The sequence below is a fragment of the Callorhinchus milii genome, unplaced genomic scaffold, assembly GCF_018977255.1.
Source record: "Callorhinchus milii isolate IMCB2004 unplaced genomic scaffold, IMCB_Cmil_1.0 Scaffold1, whole genome shotgun sequence".
In the NCBI taxonomy this organism is placed as follows: Eukaryota; Metazoa; Chordata; class Chondrichthyes; order Chimaeriformes; family Callorhinchidae; genus Callorhinchus; species Callorhinchus milii.
In genome coordinates, this window is record NW_024704742.1 from 138,065,866 (window position 1) to 138,084,443 (window position 18,578).

General features: G+C 49.7%; 2 protein-coding genes across 2 annotated transcripts; both read left to right on the forward strand.

Moving 5' to 3' along the window:
• Positions 1–7,182: 7,182 nt before the first annotated feature.
• ccl27a (chemokine (C-C motif) ligand 27a) lies at positions 7,183–8,835 on the forward strand. The gene is made up of 3 exons (XM_007885198.2): positions 7,183–7,299; positions 7,896–8,022; positions 8,428–8,835. The coding sequence occupies exons 1-3, from the start codon at positions 7,236–7,238 to the stop codon at positions 8,513–8,515; spliced, it is 279 nt and encodes a 92-aa protein (XP_007883389.1). The 5' UTR covers positions 7,183–7,235; the 3' UTR covers positions 8,516–8,835.
• Positions 8,836–15,842: 7,007 nt separating this feature from the next.
• Positions 15,843–17,354, forward strand: LOC121848061 (C-C motif chemokine 28-like). Its single transcript, XM_042336305.1, has 3 exons — positions 15,843–15,959; positions 16,583–16,709; positions 17,120–17,354. The coding sequence occupies exons 1-3, from the start codon at positions 15,896–15,898 to the stop codon at positions 17,205–17,207; spliced, it is 279 nt and encodes a 92-aa protein (XP_042192239.1). The 5' UTR covers positions 15,843–15,895; the 3' UTR covers positions 17,208–17,354.
• The last annotated feature ends 1,224 nt before the right edge of the window (positions 17,355–18,578 follow it).

Consider the following 18,578-nt stretch of genomic DNA (forward strand, 5'->3'; position numbering starts at 1 on the left):
AGAAGCGAGAGACCTGGGTTCGATTCCCAGCAGGGCAAAACCCTGGGCAAGTTTCCTTATTCCCCACACCCAATAATAATCCCTGAAGAAAAAAAAACAACAATAAATTGGTCACTTCAATCCACGACTGTTTGTGGGACGCTGCGGTGTGCAATTGGCTGCTGCATTTCGCCCACAAATACACAGTCAATTCACTTTACAGTATATTCTAAGAAGCGCTTTGAGACGTCTCGAAGACATGAAAAGCGCTATATCAAATGTAAGGATTATTTATTTATTATTTACCATGCTAGTAAATCTTCTTTGCGCCCTCTCCAATGCCTTGACATCCTTCCTAAAATGTGGGGCGCAGAAACTGAACTTGTGTTTTATGTAAAGGTTCATCATAACTTCCTGATTTTTGCATTCTATTTATTTATAAAACCGAGTATCTTGAATGTTTTTTTAACAGCTTTACCCACTTGTCCGGCCACCTTAAAAGATTTACTTACATGAACCCCCAGGTCTCTCTGTTCCTTTACCCCCTTTAAAATTCTACCTTCAGCTTATATTTCCTCTCTTCACATCAATATTCTTCCCCCTCCTATATATTATTATTTATAATAATCCTTGCATTTGATAAAGCATTTGATAAAGCGCTTTATCACATTGTTGTGACATCGCAAAGCTCCCCCCACCCCACAAACATACACAGACCCACAGTGACACATAGACACCCAACTCGTACAGACACGGAAGCAGTAAACAGTGAGAAGGATAGGAGCCGACTGCAGGAAGACATAGACAGATGGTAAAATGGGCGACACATGGCAGATGAGTTTCAATGTGGAGAAATATGAGGTAATGCATTTTGGAAGAAAGAATGAAGGGCAATATAGGCGGTAATACAATCTTAAGGGGGTAAAACAACAGAGAAACCTGGGGGTCAGGTAAATGAATCCTTGAAGGTGGCAGGACAGGGAGATAAGGCTGTAAAAGGGTATATGGGATACTGGGCTTTATAAATAGGGGCATAGAGTACAAGAGTCAGGAGGTTATAATTAACCCATATAAACACTGGTTAGGCCTCAGTTAGAATACTGCCCCAGTTCTGGGCCCCACACTATAGGAAGGACGTTAAGGCATTGGAAAGGGTACAGAGGAGATTTACGAGGATGGGACCAGGAATGAGGGGCCGTGATGATGAGGAAAGGCGAGAGAGGCCGGGATTATTCTCATTGGAGCAGAGAAGGTTACGAGGACCTAATAGAGGTCTTCAAAATCATGAGGGGATTTGATGGGTTAGAAAGGGAAAAACTGTTCCCACTGGTGGGAGTGTTAGTGACTCGAGGTCACAGATTCAAAATAGTCTCTAAAAGAAGCCGAGGGGAGAAGAAATTTTTTCACGCAGCGAGTTGTTCGAATCTGGAAGGCACCGCCTGAAAGGGCGGTCGAGGCCGATTCGATAACTCCTTTTAAAAACGCGGTGGACGGGTATTTGAGGAGGACGGGTCTGCAGGGTTATGAGGAAAGGGCCGGGGAGTGGGACTGACATTACATTGCTCTATTCAAAGAGCTGCACAGACTCGATGGGCCGAATGGCCTCTTTTTGTGCTGTACGATTCTATGATTCTATGATTCTATGTAGCACTTTGTCAAATGCCTTTTGAAAGTCCATATAAACTATATCAACTGCACTACCTTTATCCACCCTCTCCGTTACCTCATCGAAAAATTCTATTAGATTTGTTAGACAAGATTTGCCTTTAATAAATCCATGTTGGGGGTCCCTAATTAACCACTATTCTTCTAAGTGAAGATTTATTCTGTCCCGGATTATACTCTATGCCCCTATTTATAAAGCCTAGTATCCCATATGCCCTTTTTACAGCTTTATCTCCCTGTCCTGCCACTTATCTCTTATCTGTCCTGCCTCCTTCAAGTCCCACCTCAAAACCTTCCTCTGTCCATGCCATCGGCCACCCCCCTTCCCCTCCCCTCCCTTCTCCCCCCCTGACCCCAGCTCAGGTCTGAAATGCTGTACACTGTCCAGGGCCTTGGGACGTTCTCCCGACGTGAAAGGCGCTATACAAATGTAATCTTGTTGTTGTTGTTGAAGGCAAAACGGCCTTACGGCTGAGACTGGCTGGAATTTTAGACCTCTGCTACTTAGGCTCCTCAATTTACAATGTGCGGCTGCCGCTTGTGTATATGTGTGTGTGAGAAAGAGAGAGAGAGATAAATAGAGAGAAGCCAGTATGGAATTCTGTTCACTGGGCACTTTTCCAAACCACATATAATCTCTTGTTCCTTAGCCCGACCCCACCCTCTCTCTCTCTCTCCCTCCAGAAAGGCAGATAGTATTTTCCGATGACGGTGACGGTGTGTGAATGTCTACGTATCTGTGCAGGGGTAAGGGGAGGGTGAGGTTCCTCAAGGAAGTAGGCGGAAGACACTTACTTGGAATCACAGTGGCTTTAAAGTTTATATTTTTCTCACTTGCTTTGGTTTTGTGTGGGCAAAATCATTTTGATTCCCAGTGATTAGTCACTCACTTTGACCGAGAGTTTTGTCTAGCTGAGTCTTAGCTCACATTGCACCAAATCCCATGAATAGAGATTTCGTGGAAATACAATTAGCCGTAATTCTCATCAGAAATCAATCTCCAGAATTTCCATGTTTACGTGGAAAGCATGGAATGCTCAGTGTGGTTTGGATACTCTTAAGGCTAATAATAATCCTTGTATTTGATAAGGAGTCTATTGATGTGAACTCAGAACTCATCTCAAAGCGCTTCACGGGACATATTGTAAAGTGGATTGACTGTGGATTTCAATATGTTTCGCTCTGTGACAACCCTGCAAGCTTGTGAGTTCACCTTTGGAACTTATGAGCTACGCTCGCAAAGTCCGCAACACCTTTTTAAAATACTTTCTTGTGTATCTTGATAGCTCCAAACACGTCTACTACACGATCAAAATCTAGTGTCTGTGTCAAACCCTACTCAATAGACAGGATTGCGAGTGTGTTCACTTTCTCCTGGATCGTTGTAGACCTCAGTGAGTTTTTGATGAGACTCAACTTTGTGAACGAGTGTCACCTTGACAGACTGTCACCTTGGGCGTGTTAAGAACATTTGCGGCGTCTCCTTAGAGCTGAACTGGCCCCAAGGTGACGTTTGGCAACGGAATGTCGGAATCGAGCCACCGCTCTGTGTGACAGTCTCCAGTCTGGTTCCTGAGCCACGTGGGTCCACAGTATTCCAGGGCACTCACTGCTGATGACTAGGCCAGAGCCCGATGAGCAGAGGGAGCGAACAGGATGGTAGAGGGTTAGGAGGTCGGAGAGCTGGTGGGTAGCAAGACCATGGAGGGCTTTGAAGGTGAGGATCAGGATATTGAACTGTATCCTTTGTGTGATGGGAAGCCAGTGGAATTGGGCAAGGATGGGGGTGATTAGGGATACGGATCCTAGTGCGGGAGAGGACATGGGCAGCAGAGTTCTGGATGACCTGCAGCCTGTGGAGGGAGGAGTTGGGGAGGTTTGCACAATCAAGTAATAGAGGAATCCTTTCTAGTAATCACAGTGTTGTTAAAGTTAGCATTGTTTTGACTTGCTGTGGTTTCTGTGGACAAAACCGCTGTGATTGCCTGTAATTAATCTTACACTCTGTCCAACTGAACATCCAGGAACTGACTCCCACTGCCACGAACCGTGAATCCCAATAAGTAGAGATCTCATAGAGTTGTTACCGGTATCTCAATCGGCCTTTAAACCCACCAACAACCTGTCCCTGGGATTTCCTGTGAAACTGATAATTCTCAGTGGAATCCTCAGTGTGGTTTGGAGACGCATAATAATAACAATAATAATGACAATATTAATAATAACAATAATAATAATAATAATAATAACAATAATAATAATAATTCTTGCATTGATATAGCGCCTTATCATATCGTTGAGGCGTCTCAAAGTGCTTCACAGACTATACTGTAAAGTGAATACTGTAAAGCACATAAAGGAAAAAAGGTTAGTTAAAGGTAGGGTGGGGCCAGTCAAAGGCAATGACGGCCATCTTGTGGAGGCAGAGGAATGGCTGATGTACTGAACGAGTACTTTGCATCTGTCTTCACAGCAGAAATGGATGCCCCAAATGCCGAGTATTGGATGAGAGGGCAGAGGAAATAGATCAGATTACTATAGACAGAGAGGAAGTTCTGAAAAGATTGACTGGGCTCAAAATTGATAAGTCCCCAGGACCAGATGGGTTTCACCCAAGGTTGCTGTGGGAGATACGGGTTCAAATAGCGGAGGCTTTGGCCATTATATTTCAATCTTCATTGGACACAGGAGTGGTGCCAAGAGACTGGAGAGAGGCTAATGTTACCCCACTCTACAAAAAGGGGCAGAAAGACAAACCCGGAAATTACAGGCCAGTCAGCCTAACCTCGGTAATAGGAAAACTACTGGAGACCATAATCCGGGACAGAATAAATCTCTACTTAGAGGAACACGAGGTAATTAGAGACGGCCAACATGGATTTGTTAAAGGCAAATCTTGCCTAACAAATCTAATAGAATTTTTTGAAGAGGTGACTGCGAGGGTTGATGAGGGAAATGCGGTGGACATTATTTACATGGATTTTAAAAATGCTTTTGACACAGTGCCGCATAAGAGGTTAATAAAAAAATTAGAGGCCCACAGTATTAAGGGGACAGTGGCAGTTTGGATTAGGAACTGACTGAGTGACAGAGAGCAGAGAGTGGTGGTTAATGGGTGTTTCTCGCAATGGAAGGAGGTGTGCAGCGGTGTCCCCCAGGGATCGGTATTGGGACCACTGCTCTTTCTAATATATATTAATGATCTGGACTTGGGCATAGGGAGCACTATTTCCAAGTTTGCAGATGATAAAGTTAGGTAGGGTAGTAAATAGTGAGGAGGACTGTAACCAACTGCAGGCAGACATACACAGAATGGTGGAATGGGCTGACATGTGGCAGATGGATTTCAATGTGGATAAGTGTGAGGTGATACACTTAGGAAAAATGATAGGAGGCAATATAGACTTGGAGCTCAATCTTAAGGGGGGTGAACGTACAGAGAGATCTGGGTGTTCAAGTAAGCAAATCATTAAAGGTAGTGGGGCAGGTAGATAGGGCAGTAAAAAAGGCATTTGGTGTACTGAGCTTTATTAGTAGGGCATAGAGTATAAGAGTAGGGGTTATGGTTAATCTGTACAAAACACTGGTTAGGCCTCAGCTGGAGTACTGCGTCCAGTTCTGGGCACCTTACCTCAGGAAGGACATTAAGGCACTGGAAAGGGTGCAGAGGAGATTCACGAGAATGATACCAGGAATGGGGAACCTTAGCTATGAGGACAGTGGAGAAGTTAGGACTTTTCCCATTAGAGCAGAGAAGGTTACGCGGGGACCTGATAGAGGTCTTCAAGATCATGAAAGGTTTCGACAGGCGAGATAGGGAAAAGCTGTTTCCGCTGGTAGGTGTGTCTGTGACCGTGGTCACAGTCTTAAGATATCTACCAAAAGAAGCAGAGGGGAGGTTAGAAGAAATTTTTCACTCAGCGAGTTGTTAGAATTTGGAATGATCCGCCCGAAAGGGCAGTGAAGTCCGATTCGATAACAGCTTTTAAGAGAGGACTGGACAGGTATCGGGGAAGACGGGTTTGCAGGTTATGGGGAGAAAGCTGGTGATTGGGGTTAGTGAAAGTGACGCTCTGTCAAAGAGCTGCACAGACTCGATGGGCCGAATGGCCTCCTTCTGCGCCATAACATTCTATGATTCTATGATTCTATGTATGTGTGTGTGTATGTGTATGTGTGTGTATGTATGCGTATGTTTGTATATGTATGTATATATGTGTGTGTCTATGTGTATATGTGTGTGTGTATGTTTGGGACGTCTAGAAGACGTGAAAAGCGCTATATCAAATGCAAGGATTATTATTATTATGTGTTGCATGTCTTTGCGTGTATGCATGTTCCTTGACGTGTGCTCTGATTTCATGCAACACAGACTGTCTCAGCTTCTGTGGAATGTTTACACAGCCTCACTTTTGGCCCTGATCTCAGTGTTGGCTCCGAGGTATGTGGGTTGCGTAACCGGAAGTCAGTGTCTTTGCAATCTACAGCCCACCTCACTCCCCCCCTAGCAGCCCACCTTCCCCTGAACCCCCCCCCCTCCCGCCACCCCCACCCCCACCCACCAGCCCTCAGCCCAAGACAAACTTTCATATTATTAACTCTGAGCATCTCACATTGTTTCACAGATCTTTACGGTTAGGTGTAAGGAGTGTCTGCTCTCAGCCGTCTGCACTCTCGCCTCAAGATTTGGGTTCGAGCCAAACTCATCCCCCCACCATCCCCTCCCCTCGCTTTCAGGGTACAGAGCTGTGCAGTGCAGTGCTGGGGGTGGGGAGAGAGAGGGAGAGAGCATTGCATTGTCAGAGATGCCGTCCTCCGGATGAGAAGTGCTTTCAGACCTGGAAGGCGCTGGGTCAGATGTCAGGGTTATCATTAATTTTATCATCTTCAATCTCATGTGGAGTCCCATATTGCAGTGTTTAGAGCCCTCACCTTGCAAGCCAGAGGACCTGGGTTCGATTCCCGGGCAGGACGAAACCTTAGACAAGTTTCCTTACTCCACACACCTCTGTTTTCGCAGCAGTGAGTAGGAACCCGGTTGTCAGTCGATTGGCGGATCGCTTTCTGGGGGTAATTAATAATCCCTCCAAAAAAAGTTGCTCACTCAATCCACGACTGTTTGCGGGGACACTGCTGGGCCAATTGCCTGCCGCGTTTTGCCCACAAAATACAATTCACTCCACAGTATATTCTGTGAAGCCCTTTGAGACGCCTGAAATGTGTGATAAGGCGCCACATCAAATACAGGATTATTATTATTAAATCTCAGCCTCTGGCGAAGGAGTCTCCAACAGTGAAACCGTTGATCAGGATTTACTGCTGTGATTTATGCTTTGTCAGATTCCCCTGAAGCATGTCTTAACTTACAATGCATGGGGGATGGGCGGGGGAGTGACTGAGTCACTGATAGACGGTGTGTGGCTGTGGGTGACGTTGGCTGATGTCAGTGGAAAGGTGAGGGCGGAGAGTTTGAAACCTGCTGCATAAATACACCTGAGCTCAGGGCAGCTACACACTCAGCTCCTCACAGCTCAGCTCATCACAGCTCAGCTCATCACAGCTCAGCTCCTCAGTCACAGACAGCCAACAGCATGGACACCAAGATCATCCTCCTTCTCCTGGTCACAGCCCTCGCTGCTCTCCACACCACACAAGGTGAGTGTCTGCTGCCTCCTGCCTCCCACACCAACCTCACTCCGTTTCTCTTCTCAATCTCTGCCGTCAAGTGGACTTGGGTTTGAGCCCCAGATCGGGGTATCTGAGCTCACAGTCCAGGCTGACACTCCAGCGCAGGGCTGGGGGGACACAGAGAGAGAGAGAGAGAGAGATACTTTGTCAAAGGCTCCATCCTTCGGATGAGATATTAAACAGAGCTCCCCCCAACTCTTTGTACGTTCAAGCCCAATGCACACTCTGGGGTCCCCCAAAGCCTTGGCTCTCACCAACCTGCGCCTAATACTCTCCGGAATTAGGTAAGCAGGAGCCCTCCCTCCAGGGAGAGAGCGCACATTCCATCCCAACTATCTATCTCTGGCATTTCCAGGTGTAGGAGGGATGGACGGAAATCTCAGCTGTGTTTGGAGACTCTTAAGCAAAGCTGATGGGTTTCCCCGTGTGTCAGACACCCGACTGGGCAAAAAATAATTCAGGTAGTCATTAAAGGGAACGGTTGCCTGTTATTTGGTGAGCGCTGTACATCCAGGAGAGAGAGAAAGAAAAAGTGTTGAGAATAATGGTGTGTGTTTTTACAGGGTTTCCAGCATTCCCACCTATCTCATGTTGCACCCGGGTGGTTAATTACTTCACCAAACACCTGGGGAAACGGGTCACGAAAGTGGAGATTCAGAAAACTAATCACTGCACGATCAAGGCCGTTGTGTAAGTTTTACTCACAGAAATTTATTATTGATAACAATAATAAACCTTGCATTTGATATAGCACCTTACCACACAGTTGCGATGTCTCAACGCGCTTCAAACAATATACTCTAAAGTGTTGTGACTGTGTATTTTGTGGGCGAAACGTGGCGGCCCAATTGCCCACAGCAGTGTCCCACAAACAGTCGTCATAATATTAATCTTTGCGCCTCACGTAGCGCCTTATCAAGTCTTCGCAACGTCTCAAAGCGCTTCACAGCATATACTGTAACGTATGGTGACTGTATATTGTGGGTGAAACACACGTGTTGTGTGGGGTGTTGAGCAGTGTGTGACTGCGGGTTGGTTATTATGGGATGGCGGGGGTGTCTGGTTGCTAATGGGCTGTGTTTTGATGTCTCTTAGGCTTCACATACGCAAACGTAAGCTTTGCGTGGATCCCAATAACAAGGTTCTGAAAAAGTGGCTGAAGGCGAGAAAGATCCCCATGTGAGGGTGTGCGAGCGACGACCAGGACGAGGGGAGGGGAAGGGGAGATCCCGGATGGAAGTGAACCCCAACCACGGAAAGCCCACATGTGCCACTTGCTCCGAGGCCTTCAGTCATCCAGACACACAGGCCTCTCGCCTACACCTGTCCCGAGCACCAACTGAGCGCAGTGATTCGGGCAGGACTGCACTTTAAGACACTCACACTGTGAAACGTTCTGTACACGCCTTATACACGCCTCTTACACACTCTGTACATGTGTGCAATGCAATATTTATCACCGTTGTTGGTCAGACCGATTTAATAAATAACAGTTTTTGTTAATATTTGAATCTGAGTTTCATTCAATCATCCTCTCCGCGACTTTCGCTCTCTCTCTCCATCTCTCCTTCCCTCTCCATCTCTCCTTCCCTCTCCATTTCTCCCCCTCTCTCCATCTCTCCCTTCCTTTCCATCTCTCCCTCCCTCTCCATCTCTCGTCTCTTTCTCCATCTCTCCATCTCCCATCTCTCTCTCCATCTTTACCCTCCCTTTGCATTGGGGCTCGGCCTGGGGTTGAGATCAGTGTTTGCGGTGAGGGTTGGGGCTGGGTTTGAAGTTAAAGTTGGGCTGGGGTTTGGGTTGTGCCTGGGATTTTGTTTGGGGGTTGGGGCCGGGTTTGAGATTGGGGTGGGGCTGGTGTTGTGGCTGGGGTTGGGGTTCAGCATTATGGGAAATATTGAGCTCCTGACCACCTTCTTTTGGCTGAGATTGGTATTGCAGCACTTCCCATCTGAGGAGTGTGACCTGCCCTCACACAGAGAAAGCAGAGATACTGGAATGCAGAGCTGACTTGAGCACCTGGTCACGAGCTCAGGTCGGGCTTGTCCTGCTGAAGAGGCCATCCCATGACCTGGTGAAGTTCAGCTCTGCATTGTCCTTTGATAATCTGTGGCCTGGAAAAGTTTGGGGGGGGTCTTGTCTGAACTAATCATCCCTCCCTCTCCATTTCTCCCCTTCCTCTCCATCTCTCCATCCCTCTCCATCTCTCCATCCTCTTCCCCTCTCCTCATGTATCCCTCCCTCTCCATCTCTCGCCTGCCTCTCCATCTCTCCCCTCCCTCTCCATCTCTCTCCCTCACCCCATCTCTCCTCCCTCTCTTCATTGCTCCTCTCCCTTTTCATCTATCATATCCCTCCCCATCTCTTCCCTCTATCTCAATTTGTGCCTTCCCTCTCCATCATTCCCTCCCTCTCCATCTCTCCCCCTCCTTGCATCTCCATAAGACATAGGAGCAGGAGTAAGCTATTTGGCCCCTTGCGCCTGCCCTGCCATTTAATAAGATCATGGCTTCTTCTAACCTAAATCCATTTACCCGCCCTATCCCATATCCCATAATCCCTCTGTCCTCTAGAAATCTATCAACCTCAGTCTTGAATCTTGCTCTCCCTCTCCATCTCTCCTCACTCTCCATCTTTCTCCATTCTCCATCTCTCCTCTCCTCCATCTCTCCCTCTGTATCTATTATCTTCCTCTCCATCTCTCTATCTCCATCTTTCCCTCCCTTTGGGTTGGGCCTGAAATTGAGGTCAGGATTTGGGGCTAGTGCTATGGTTGGGGCTGGGGTTGATGTTGGGATTGGTGTTGGAGTTGCGGTTGGTGCTGGGGATGGTTCTGTGTTTGGGGTTGGCGGCAGGTGTTGGAGTTGGGGTTGAGTTTGAGGTTGGTGTTGCGTTTGGGGCTGGGGTTGGGGATGGGTTTTGGGCCGGTTCTATGGTTTGGGTTGGGGTTGCGGTTGAGGTTGTGGCTGGGTTTGGGGTTGGAGTTGAGGTTGGTATTTGGGCTGGGGTTGGGGCTGGCATTGGGTTCAGGTTGGTATTTGGAGCTGGGTTTGGGGCCAGGCTGGTGTTTGAGCTGGGCCTGGGGTTTTGGTTGGTGCTGGGGGTGTGGCTGGGTTTAAGGTTGGGGTTGGGGTTGAGCCTGGGGTTGGAATTCAGGTTGGTATTTAGGGCTGAGGTTGTGTCTGGTGTTGGGGTTGGAATTGGTGCTGTGGTTGGGGTTGACGTTGGTATTTGGGGCTGGAGTTGGGGTAGGGACTGGGACTGGTTTTGGGGTTGGAGCTGGGGTTGGTATTGGGGTTGGTGTAGGGGCTGGTATTAGGGTTGGGGTTGGTGCTGGGTTTGGGGCTGGTTTTGGGATTGGGGTTGAGGTTGGTATTTGGAGCTGGGGTTGGGGTTGGGGCTGAGGTTGGTATTCGGGGTTGGGTTTGGAGTTGAGGCTGGGGATTGTAGTTGAGGTGGGGGGGGTTGGGTTGATGTTGGGGATGTATTTGAGGCTAGGGCTGCGCCTGGGTTGGTGCTGATGCTGGAGATGGGGTTGGAGCTGATGTTGGGGTTGGTGTTGTGGTTGGGGCTGGGGTTGGGGTTGGGGTTGAGGTTGGGGCTAGGACTGGGGTTGTGGTTTGGGTTGGGTTTGGGGTTGGATCTGGTGTAGCGGTTGATATTGGTATTTGGGTTTGTGGTTGGGGCTGGTGATGGGTTTGGGGCTGGGGTTGAGTTCGGGGGCTGTGGTTGGGGCTCAGGTTTCAGGCCGTGGTAGGTGTTGGGGCTGAGGTTGGGGTTGAGTTTGAGGTTGGGGCTAGGGCTGGGGTTGTGGTTTGGGTTGGGTTTGGGATTCGGTTTTGGGTTGGGGTTGCAGTTGATTTGGGTATTTGGGTTTGGAGCCTGGATTGTTGCTGGGGTTGGGGTTGGATTTGGGATTGAGGTTGCGGTTGTGGTTTGGGCTGGGGTTGAGGCTGGTGTTGGAGCTGGGATTTGGGATGGCGTTGGGGCTGGGGTTGGGATTGAGGTTGGTGTATGGGTTTGCGGCTGGGGTTGGGGCTGGGGTTAGGGCCCGGGTTGAGGCTTGCGTTGAGGCTGGGATTGGAGCTGGGATTGGGGTCGGGGGCTGTGATTGGGGCTTAGGTTTGAGGCTGCGGCAGGTGTTGGGGCTGGGGTTGGGGTTGAGTTTGAGGTTGGGCTTGTGGCTGGGGTTGGGTTTGAGGCCAGGGCTGGTGTTTGGGGATTGGGTTGAGGCTGGGGTTGAGATTGAGGTTGGGATTTGGGGCTGGGGGTAGGGCTAGTGTTGGGGTTGGGGCTGAATTTGGAGTTGGGTTTGGGGTTGATATTTAGGGTTGGGGCTGGGGTTGGGCTGGGGTTTGTATTTGGGGTTGGGTTTGGGGTTAGAGTTGAGGCTGGGGATTGTGGTTGAGGTTGGGGTTTGGGTTATGGTTGGGGTTGAGTTTGAGGCTGGGGCTGCACCTGGGTTGGTGTTGGTGCTGGGGATGGGGATGGAGCTGGGGAGGGACTAGCGTTATGGTTGAGGCTGGGGTTGGGTTTGGGGTTGGGCTGGGGGTTGGGTTGAGGCTGGGGATTGAGGTTCATGATGGGGTTTGGGGCTGGGCTGTGGGTTGGGTTGAGGCTGGGAGTTGGGGTTGAGGCTGGGGGTTGGGGCTGCGCTGTGGGTTGGGTTGAGGCTGAGGTTGGGGCTTGGGAGTGCGAATGGTGCTGGTGCTGGAGAAAGGCTTCAATATTGGAGACACCATCCTCCAAGAAGACATTAAACTGAGGTGGTGTCTGTACCTGTTGAGGTGGGCATAGAGTTGCCACCCCCGAGGCCACTGATGGACAAAACCCCCTTTCCGAGCGAGACAGCTGAGACGTGATCTTTAGGCTAAGGTCAAGTGTAGTTACTGTTCACATCAATTAGTCCTTGAGCTAAAGCAATGCTGGACTTCATCTCCTCTTGAGATTGGCTTGTGTTGGTTGCCTCGATCCAATCTCACCCATAACTGCGCATTATGGGAAAGATTGAGCTCCTGACCACCCTCTGTTGGCTGGGATCGGTATTGCAGCACTTCCCATCTGAAGTTTCACAACTGGCCCCAAGGTGACGTTTGGCAACGGAATGTCGGAATCGAGCCACCGCTCTGTGTGACAGTCTCCAGTCTGGTTCCTGAGCCACGTGGGTCCACAGTATTCCAGGGCACTCACTGCTGATGACTAGGCCGGAGCCCGATGAGCAGAGGGAGCGAACAGGATGGTAGAGGGTTAGGAGGTCGGAGAGCTGGTGGGTAGCAAGACCATGGAGGGCTTTGAAGGTGAGGATCAGGATATTGAACTGTATCCTTTGTGTGATGGGACGCCAGTGGAATTGGGCAAGGATGGGGGTGATTAGGGTTACAGATCCTAGTGCGGGAGAGGACACGGGCAGCAGAGTTCTGGATGACCTGCAGCCAGTGGAGGGAGGAGTTGGGGAGGCCGCCAAGCAGTGAGTTTGCACAATCAAGTCTTGATGTAATAGAGGAATCCTTTCTAGGAATCACAGTGTTGTTAAAGTTAGCATTGTTTTGACTTGCTGTGGTTTCTGTGGACAAAACCGCTGTGATTGCCTGTAATTAATCTTACACTTTGTCCAACTGAACATCCAGGGGGAGGGGGAGGGAAGGCAGACAGGTGGGAGGGAGACCAAAGGCATGGCCAAAGAGAAGGGTCTTGAGACCAGCCTTGAAGGCAAGTGAGGAAGCGAGGCGAAGGGACCGTGGGATGGAGTTGCAGAGTGTGGGGGCAGAGAGGCTGAAAGCCCGGCCACCGATGGTTGGGCGGGAGACATGGAGCAGCCGGAGCCCGATAAACGGAGGGAGTGGGCAGGTTGGTAGGGAGTCAGCAGGTCAGAGAGGTAGGAGGGGGCGAGGCCATGGATGGCCTTAAAGGTGAGGACGAGGATCGTGAATTCAATCCTCTGGGGGATGGGGAGCCAGTGGAGTCGGGCGAGGGGGGGAGTGATGGGGTCACGGAGTCTGGTGCCCGAGAGCACACGAGCTGCAGAGTTCTGGATGATCTGTAGATTGTGAAGGGAAGAGGTGGGAAGGCCGATGAGGAGGGAGTTCCCCTAATCGAGCCTTGAGGTGACGAATGCGTGGGTGAGGGTTTGGGCAGCCGAGGGCTGAGGCCGTGGCGGAGTCTGGCAATGCTGCTCAACTGATAAAATCATTGTAATATTAGGCCTGATTCCCCCTCCCACTCCCTCCTGCTCACTCTGCGTCAAACAACCCTCCCCCTGCCCCTGCCCCTGCTCGCTCCGCACCTAATCCTCCTCCCTGTGTGTGCATGTATGTGAGTATGTGTGTATATGTATGTGAGTATATGTATGTGTGTCTGTATGTGTATGTGTGTCTGTATGTGTGTGTGTGTGTATGTGTGTATATGTATGTGTGTATATGTATGTATATATGTGTGTCTGTATGTGTGTGTGTCTGTGTGTGTGTGTGTATGTGTGTGTGTATGTATATGTATGGATATATGTGTGTCTGTATGTGTGTGTGTGTGTGTGTGTGTGTATATATGTATATATATGTGTCTGTATGTGTGTCTGTGTGTATGTGTGTGTGTGTGTATATATGTATGTATATATGTGTGTCTGTATGTGTGTGTATGTATGTGCGTGTGTGTGTATGTATGTATGTATGTATATATATGTGTGTCTGTATGTGTGTGTGTGTGTGTGTATATGTATGTATATATGTGTGTCTGTAGGTGTGTGTGTATGTGTGTGTGTGTGCGTGTGTGTGTATATGTATGTATATATATGTGTCTGTATGTGTGTGTGTGTGTGTATGCGTGCTCCCTGGCGTGTGCTCTGATTTGATGGAACACAGTCTGACTCAGCTTCCATGAAATGTTTACGCAGCCTCAGCTTTTGGCCCTGATCTCAGTGTTGGCTCCGAGGGTATCTGGGTTACATAACCGGAAGCCAGTGTCATTGCAATCCTCAGCCCCACCTCCCAGCCCACCATCAGCTAAACCCCCCACCCTCCACCCCCCACCCCCACCCCACCACCAGCCCTCAGCCCAAGACAAGCTTTCATATTATCTTAGTTCTGAACATCTCACATTGTTTCATAGGTCTTTACTGTTAGGTGTAGGGAGCGTCTGCTCTCAGCCGCCTGCACTCTCGCCTCAAGATTTGGGTTTGAGCCACACCCATCCCCCCACCATCCCCCCCCACCACACACTCCCCTCGCTTTCAGGATATAGAGCTGTGTAGCGCAGTCCTGGGGGGGGAGAGAGAGAGAGAGAGCGTTGCATTCAGAGATGCCGTCCTCCGGATGAGACGAACCCTGAGAAGTGCTTTCAGACCTGGAAGGCGCTGGGTCAGATGTCAGGGTTATCATTAATTTTATCATCTTCAATCTCATGTGGAGTCCTATACTACAGTGTTTAGAGCCCTCACCTTGCAAGCCAGAGGACCTGGGTTCGATTCCCGGGCAGGACGAAACCTTAGACAAGTTTCCTTACTCCACACACCTCTGTTTTCGCAGCAGTGAGTAGGAACCCGGTTGTCAGTCGATTGGCGGATCGCTTTCTGGGGGTAATTAATAATCCCTCCAAAAAAAGTTGCTCACTCAATCCACGACTGTTTGCGGGGACACTGCTGGGCCAATTGCCTGCCGCGTTTTGCGCACAAAATACAATTCACTCCACATTATATTCTGTGAAGCCCTTTGAGACGCCTGAAATGTGTGATAAGGCGCCATATCAAATACAGGATTATTATTATTAAATCTCAGCCTCTGGCGACGGAGTCTCCAACAGTGAAACCGTTGATCAGGATTTACATAAGAACATAAGAATTAGGAGCAGGAGTAGGGCATTCAGCCCCTCGAGCCTGTGCCCCGCAATTCAGTAAGATCATGGCTGATCTTCTCACCTCACTCTAATTACCCGCCCTCTCCCCATATCCCCTAATCCCTCTATTTTTTAAAAATCTATCTGTCTCAGCCTTGAAGATGTTCAAGGACTGACATCTACAGTCTTCTGGGGGAGTGAATTCCATAAATTCATTACCCTCTGAGTGAAGAAATGTTTCCTCAACTCTGTTCTAAAAGGCTGTCCCTTAATTTTCAGACTGTGACCCCGGGTTATAGATTCTCCTCCCGGGGAAACAGACCCTCAGTGTCTACTTTATCAGCTCTTTAAGAATCTTATATGTTTCAATAAGATCTAAAGATTTTCAATAAGATTTACTGCTTTGATTTATCCTTTGGCAGTTTTCCCTGAAGCATCCCTTAACCTATGATGTGGGAGGGGGTGGGCGGGGGATGGGGGACAGTGACTAAGTCCACGGGTGGGTTACAGAAACTGAGTCACTGACAGACAGTGTGTGGCTGTGGGTGACGTTGGCTGATGTCAGTGGAAAGTTGAGGGCGGTGAGTTTGAAACTTGCTGCATAAATACAGCTGAGCTCAGGGCAGCTTCACACTCAGCTCATCACAGCTCAGCTCATCACAGCTCAGCTCCTCACATCTCAGCTCCTCACAGCTCAGCTCATCACAGCTCAGCTCCTCAGTCACAGACAGCCAACAGCATGGACACCAAGATCATCCTCCTTCTCCTGGTCACAGCCCTCGCTGCTCTCCACACCACACAAGGTGAGTGTCTGCTGCCTCCTGCCTCCCACACCAACCTCACTCCGTTTCTCTTCTCAATCTCTGCCGTCAAGTGGACTTGGGTTTGAGCCCCAGATCGGGGTATCTGAGCTCACAGTCCAGGCTGCCGCTCCAGCGCAGGGCTGGGGGGACACACAGAGAGAGAGAGAGAGAGAGAGAGATACTTTGTCAAAGGCTCCATCCTTCGGATGAGATATTAAACAGAGCTCCCCCCCACCTCTTTGTACGTTCAAGCCCAATGCACACTCTGGGGTCCCCCAAAGCCTTGGCTCTCACCAACCTGCGCCTAATACTCTCCGGAATTAGGTAAGCAGGAGCCCTCCCTCCAGGGAGAGAGCGCACATTCCATCCCAACTATCTATCTCTGGCATTTCCAGGTGTAGGAGGGATGGACGGAAATCTCAGCTGTGTTTGGAGACTCTTAAGCAAAGCTGATGGGTTTCCCCGTGTGTCAGACACCCGACTGGGCAAAAAATAATTCAGTTGGTCATTAAAGGGAATGGTTGCCTGTTATCTGGTGAGCGCTGTACATCCAGGAGAGAGAGAGAAATAAAAAGTGTTGTTCGAGAGAAAGAGAGAGAGAATAATGGTGTGTGTTTTTACAGGGTTTCCAGCATTCCCACCTATCTCATGTTGCACCCGGGTGGTTAATTACTTCACCAAACACCTGGGGAAACGGGTCACGAAAGTGGAGATTCAGAAAACTAATCACTGCACGATCAAGGCCGTTGTGTAAGTTTTACTCACAGAAATTTATTATTGATAACAATAATAAACCTTGCATTTGATATAGCACCTTACCACACAGTTGCGATGTCTCAACGCGCTTCACACAATATACTCTAAAGTGTTGTGACTGTGTATTTTGTGGGCGAAACGTGGCGGCCCAACTGCCCACAGCAGTGTCCCACAAACAGTCGTCATAATAATAATAATCCTTGTGCCTTATATAGCGCATTATCACGTCTTTGTGAAGTCTCAAAGCCCTTAACAGAATATACTGTGAAGTGTGACTGTATAACGCGGGTGATACGTGTGTGCGTGTGTTTATGGGGTGGTGAGCAATGAGTGACTGCGGGTTGGTTATTATGGGATGGCGGGGGTGTCTGGTTGCTAATGGGCTGTGTTTTGATGTCCGTTAGGCTTCACACAAGCAAACGTAAGCTTTGCGTAGATCCCAATAACAAGGCTCTGAAAAAGTGGCTGAAGGCGAGAAAGATCCCCATGTGAGGGTGTGCGAGCGACGACCAGGACGAGGGGAGGGGAAGGGGAGACCCCGGATGGAAGTGAACCCCAACTACGGAAAGCTCACATGTGCCACTTGCTCCGAGGCCTTCAGTCATCCAGACACACAGGCCTCTCGCCTACACCTGTCCCGAGCACCTGTACATGTGTGCAATGCAATATTTATCACCGTTGTTGGTCAGAAGTCGAGAAAGTTCCCCAGGCGACCGATGGCCAAGAGGAGTAGAAGGGAAGGGGAGACCCCGGACAGGAACTGAAGCCCAACCATGGAAAGCCCACATGTGCCACTTGCTCCGAGGCCTTCAGTCTTCCAGACACACAGGCCTCTCACCGACACCTGCCCCGAGCACCAACTGAGCACAGTGACTTGCTCAGTAATAAATAACTTATTTTTATAAATATTTGTACCTGAGTTTCATTCAATCATCTTCTCTGTGTCTCTTCCTCCCTCTCCATCTCTCCCTCTCTCTCCATTTCTCCCCCCTCTCCAAAGCTCCCCCTCCATCTATCCTATCCCTCCCCATCTCTCCCCCTCTATCTGCATTTCTGCCCTCCCTCTCTATTTCTCCCTCCCTTTCCATCTCTCCCCCTTGCTCCAATCTCACCCTCCCTCTCCGTCTCACCCCATCTCTCCTCTCCCTTTCCATCTCTCTATCTCCATCTTTCCCCTCCCTTTGGGTTGGGCCTGGGGCTGGGGCTGGGATTGAGGTCAGGGTTTGGGGTAAGGGTTGGGGCTGTGTTTGGGGTTGGTGTTCGGGCTTGGGTTGCGGTTCGGATTGGGGCTGCGATTGGATTTGGGGCTGGGGTTGGGGTAGGCTTGGGATTCGGGTTGTGGTTGGGGCTGGGGGTCGGGTTTGGGGTTGAGATGGCATCGCGAGCCAGCGAGCGGCAGGGCCTCGAAAGCCCTGGTAAACCAAGCAGGACTCACGGAAGGTAAGTCAGGCAGTGGCGGGGAGTCACAGGGCTTGTCTACCGCACGTAGAAGAAGATCTCCCTGCAATCCTTTGCTGCTGCCCTGGAGTCCTTTGATCTCCTTTCCCTCTGGCCCACCTCTCTTCTCCACAGCATCCCCTCCACCACACCCGATGTCCTTGCCCCCTTCAACTCCCGAACTGCCTCCTATTTCCGATCCTCACTCTGGTTCACCAGCCACCTCCGCTCACTCAAGGGCCAGGTGTGGGCTGCCAAACGCACTTGGCTCAAATCTGGCCTAACGGTCCACCGCCACATCTGGCTGGACCTCATCAAGAACTACCACTCCACTCTCGCCTCAGCCAAATCAGCCTTCTATTCCAGGTTAATCCTGGAGGCGAAAGGCAATCCCAGGCTCCTGTTCTCCACCACTAACCGGCTCCA